Raw genomic sequence first — 5,000 nt, 5'->3', positions numbered from 1 at the left:
AGATGCATCTCAGAAGTCTGGATAGATTCCTGATCCCAGCGGTTACGGCGCTCTGCAATTTAAGATGTGCGTTTAGTGTATATTATATTTTTGTTTACAGAAACAAAATAAGAAGCCAATATATATGTTTTTAACCCCTTAACACAAAAAAATAAATAAAAAAATAAATAATAATCATAATAATAAATATTATATATATATATATAAATATTATATATATATATATAAAAATATTATATTTATATATATATATATATATATATATATATATATATATATATATAAATATTTATATGTGTGTGTGAGACAGTGAAGGTGGGGATTAACAGGAGGTGAATTATTCACGTACAGTCGGCGTCGTTCCTTTGTACTGGGAGAGTGCTCACTTGGTGACCCCAGCACTAAGATCATGCTGTCACTGACAGCTCCCAGCCATTGTTTATGTTAGGAGCTGGTGAGATGGGCTGGGATCATGTGATCACTATGACAGCCAATTATAATGGTCACAAGACTGAAAAGCCTATGCTACGCCAACTGCAGATGGGCTCTTGATCATGTGATCACTACGACAACCAATGACAATGGCCACATGACTGAAAAGCCTATGTTACCCCAACTGTGTTTCAAATTATTAAAGTGTGACTGTTTGAGGTTGTGGACAGGTGTCTTTTATACTGATAACAAGTTCAAACAGGTGCCATTGATACAGGTAATGAGTGCAGGACAGAGGAGCCTCTTAAAGAAGAAGGTACAGGTCTGCGAGAGCCAGAAATCTTGCTTGTTTGTAGGTGACCAAATACTTATTTTCCACCATAATTTGCAAATAAATTCTTTCCAGATCAGCCAATGTGATTGTCTGGATTTGTTTTCTCATTTTGTCTCTCATAGTTGAGGTCTACCTATGATGCCAATTACAGGCCCTCTCTCATCTTTTTAAGTAGGAGAACTTGCACAATTGGTGGCTGACTAAATACTTTTTTGCCCCACTGTAATTACCTGCTCTGTGCAATGGTTTTGCACAAAACAGCCTCGATCCTCCTCTTCTCAGGTCTCCTGCTGGTGCTGCTGGCCCGTCCTCTTCTTGGTGTGCCACTACAAGAAGCCACTTCCTATTGTGACACACCTGCAGGCAGAGGCATCCCTAGGGCTGGTGTCACCCGGTGCGGTAACACGTGGTGTCCCCCCTCCAGAGAGGAAGGAGCGGTGCCAGTGTAGTGGTAAAATGAGTATCCCTTGAAGATATGTATCCCTTGAAGCAACTGCGCATGTGCTGGTTTCAGGCCAAAGAATCCGATCTCCGACTTTAGCACAGAGCCAGCGATCGGCTTCTTCGGCCTGAAACCGGCACATTCGCATTTGCTTCAGGGGATACTCATTTTACTGCTACACCAGGGCGGGGGCAGCTGTCACTGTGCCGGCATCCTGTTCCTGCACCCCCTGTGATGGTGTCACCCTCATCCCCCTAGGCACGCCACTACCTGTAGGCTTGATCCTGAGCCATGTTGTCTGCATCCATTTACAGACAGCAGGACTCGGCGCCATCCTTCGTTCCAGGATTTGATTGACAGCAGAAGGAGCCAATGGCTCTTGTTGCTATCAATTTCCCCTGTGAGGAGGAACAGAGCAGCTGCTAGAAGCACATTGCTGGATTGGGATCGTGCTCAGGTAAGTACAAGGGGGGATTGGGGAAAGCTGCACAGATTTTTTTTAACCTGAATGCAGAGAATGCATGATGGTAAAAAAAACCTACTTTTCCAACCACTTTATAGGTGTTAATAGCAGAATTAGTTGTAAATATGGCCCAACAAAAGGTGTGGTCTGGCCTCATGAGCCTGTGTCCTCTGCCAACCCACTATAACTGGGGGAGTTGAAGAGGATTCAATGCTACAACAATCTGTCCCCTAACAGCAAAAACAAACTTGACTAAGAGTTTACTTGGAAGCTCGTTCACAGTTGGCATATCGGATGGTCTTGGTTCAGCCACTGACCCCCTTTGACCAGAGGAACTGGAAGAAAGTTGTAGCTCGTCTGCAGCTCCTAGAAAAAAAATGTAAAACGAATTAAAGAAAAATATTCTGAATACATTGATTTGTTTAAATGATAGAAATTATGATTAAAGGAGTTGCAGAAAGACAATAAAGCAGAGCTCAAGGTTAAAGTGTATGTAAACCCGAACAATGATCTTCTCATATTTGGTCCCTTTGGTCTGTTAAAGTGTATGCAATCCTAAATGAAAAAGTTGGGGACCGCTTTCCTTTGTCCCTCACAAAGCTAACGGTGTAATCCTGAAAGTAATTACTATCTGTAAAATTTAATATACCAAGTGATCCTGCTGGTCCCTTTCAGAGATATCCCCATTCTTTTTCATTGTGACCACACAAGGCACAAAAGCAGCTCCATCATTACGTGGTCAGTTTGTGTCTTTTCTTCCTAGTTAGAGAGACAGGGCACCATGCCTGTACCCTGTGGTCAGATTTCTGCTGACACAACCCCTTCCTGGCTCTTCCTTGATAGCCAGCACACTGCCATAGGTAGGAATATCTATCTGTGCTGGCTATCAAGGAAGAGCCAGGAAGGGGTTGTGTCAGCAGAAATCTGACCACAGGGTACAGGCATGGTGCCATGTCTCTCTAACTAGGAAGAAAAGACACAAACTGACCACGTTATGATGGAGCTGCTTTTGTGCCTTGTGTGGTCACAATGAAAAAGAATGGGGATATCTCTGAAAGGGACCAGCAGGATCACTAGGTATATTAAATTTTACAGATAGTAATTACTTTCAGGTGTACACCGTTAGCTTTGCGAGGGACAAAGGAAAGCGGTCCCCAACTTTTTCATTTAGGATTGCATACACTTCTAGGGATGTCAATCATTCCTGCAACTCTGCCTACAGCAGCCATAAGCTTCCCAACTCGCCATGGAGCTAAAGAGCTCCTGGGATTAGTGACGCTGGCGTACATTTCAGAGCGTCCTTTCCTTTCTCTGCCCCAAAAACCCAATTGGTGGCCTAACCTAAAATATAAAATATATATATATATATATATATATATATATCCACACACAATCTCACAGACCTGAGTCCACCCCTCACATTTTTCTAAATATTTGATTTTGTCTTTTCATGTGACAACACTCTAGAAATGGCACTTTGCTACAATGTGACGTAGTCAGTGTACAGCTTGTATAATATGTAAATTTGCTGTTCCCTCAAAATAACTCAACACACCGCCATTAATGTCTAAACCGCTGGCAACAAAAGTGAGTCCACCCCTAAGTGACAAGGTCCAAATTGGGCCCAAAGTGTCAATATTTTGTGTGGCCGCCATTATTTTCCAGCACTGCTTTAACCCTCTTGGGCAGGGACTTCACCAGAGCTTCACAGGTTGCCACTGGAGTCCTCTTCCACTCTGGATGTTCGAGACCTTGCGCTCCTCCACCTTCCGTTTGAGGATGTCCCACAGATGCTCAATAGGGTTTAGGTCTGGAGACACGCTTGGCCAGTCCCTCAGCTTCTTTAGCAAGGCAGTGGTGGTCTTGGAGGTGTGTTTGGGGTTGTTATCATGTTGGAATGCTGCCCTGTGGCCCAGTCTCCGAAGGGAGGGGATCATGCTCTGCTTCATTATGTCACAGTATATGTTGGCATTCATGGTTCCCTCAATGAACTGTAGCTCCCCAGTGCCGGCAGCACTCATGCAGCCCCAGACCATGACACTCCCACCACCATGCTTGACTGTAGGCAAGACACACTTGTCTTTGTACTCCTCACCTGGTTGCCGCCACACACACTTGACACCATCTGAACCAAATCAGTTGATCTTGGTGTCATCAGACAACAGGACATGGTTCCAGTAATGTCCTTAGTCTGCTTGTCTTCAGCAAATTGTTTGCGGGATTTCTTGTGCATCATCTTTAGAAGAGGCTTCCTTCTGGAACGACAGCCATGCAGACCAATTTGATGCAGGGTGTGGCGTATGGTCTGAGCACTGACAGGCTGACCCCCCCAGCAATGCTGGAAGCACTCATACGTCTATTTCCCAAAGACAACCTCTGGATATGACGCTGAGCACTCAACTTCTTTGGTGGACCATGGCGAGGCCTGTTCTGAATTGAACCTGTCCTGTTAAACTGCTGTATGGTCTCAGCCACCGTGCTGCAGCTCAGTTTCAGGGTCTTGGCAATCTTCTTATAGCCTAGGCCTTCTTTATGTAGAGCAACAATTCTTTTTTTCAGATCCTCAGAGAGTTCTTTGTCATGAGGTGCCGTGTTGAACTTCCAGTGACCAGTATGAAAGAGTGAGAGCGATAACACCAAATGTAACCCACCTGCTCCCCATTCACACCTGAGTCCTGTAACACTAACGAGTCACATGACACTAGGAATGGAAAATGGCTAATTGGGCCCAATTTAGACCTTGTCACTTAGAGGTGGACTCACGTTTGTTGCCAGCGGTTTAGACATTAATGGCGGTGTGTTGAGTTATTTTGAGGGGACAGCAAATTTACGTTAGACAAGCTGTACACTGACTACGTCACATTGTAGCAAAGTGTCATTTCTTCAGTGTTGTCACATGAAAAGATAGAATCAAAGATTTACAAAAACGTGAGGGGTGGACTCACTTCTGGGAGATACTGTAAAAAAAAAAAAAAAAAATATATATATATATATATATAGCACAATGTTGCTAGATTAGTATATTTTCATAGCATGAACTCTGTGGCTGTGTTCACGCTGCATGGGTTAAACTGCTTATTTTCGTCTAGGGGTGAGGAGAGCGGAGAAATAACTACCTAATCCACCAATCCTCCACGCACAAGATCGGTTCCCCCCCCCCAGCACACTTGCAGTCTTGTTTATGGCCTGTTCCTGATGTCATCATGCCCATAGACTGGCTCCGGACATGAGGAAGGCAGGAACAGTCCACCGCTAGACGTGGGGGAGCACGGTTTTCCGGGGGATTGAAGGATAGGGTAAGTATAGCTATTCCTTGTGCCTCTGGACAA

At 44.3% G+C, this 5,000-nt stretch overlaps 1 protein-coding gene across 2 annotated transcripts in view; it reads right to left on the bottom strand.

Moving 5' to 3' along the window:
- LOC149443604 (uncharacterized) overlaps positions 1-5,000 on the bottom strand; it is a 70,747-nt gene that overhangs the window by 2,507 nt on the left and 63,240 nt on the right. The window contains exons 12-13 of one of the 2 annotated variants that reach the window (XM_089655483.1): positions 1,936-2,037; positions 1-52 (exon numbers count right to left, since the gene is read on the bottom strand). The exon at positions 1-52 is cut by the window's left edge and continues 143 nt beyond it. In XM_089655483.1, coding sequence (XP_089511609.1) covers positions 1-52; positions 1,936-2,037 — 154 coding nt within the window. Of the gene's footprint in view, positions 53-1,935; positions 2,038-5,000 lie in introns of those variants that run through there. The other variant, XM_089655484.1, reaches the window with a different exon arrangement.

Source organism: Staurois parvus, unplaced genomic scaffold (assembly GCF_062004578.1).
Source record: "Staurois parvus isolate SC_StPar_1 unplaced genomic scaffold, SC_StPar_1.0 ptg000842l, whole genome shotgun sequence".
NCBI classification, from domain to species: domain Eukaryota; kingdom Metazoa; phylum Chordata; class Amphibia; order Anura; family Ranidae; genus Staurois; species Staurois parvus.
Note: the sequence above shows the minus strand (reverse complement) of the source record. Positions and strands in the feature narration are given on the sequence as shown.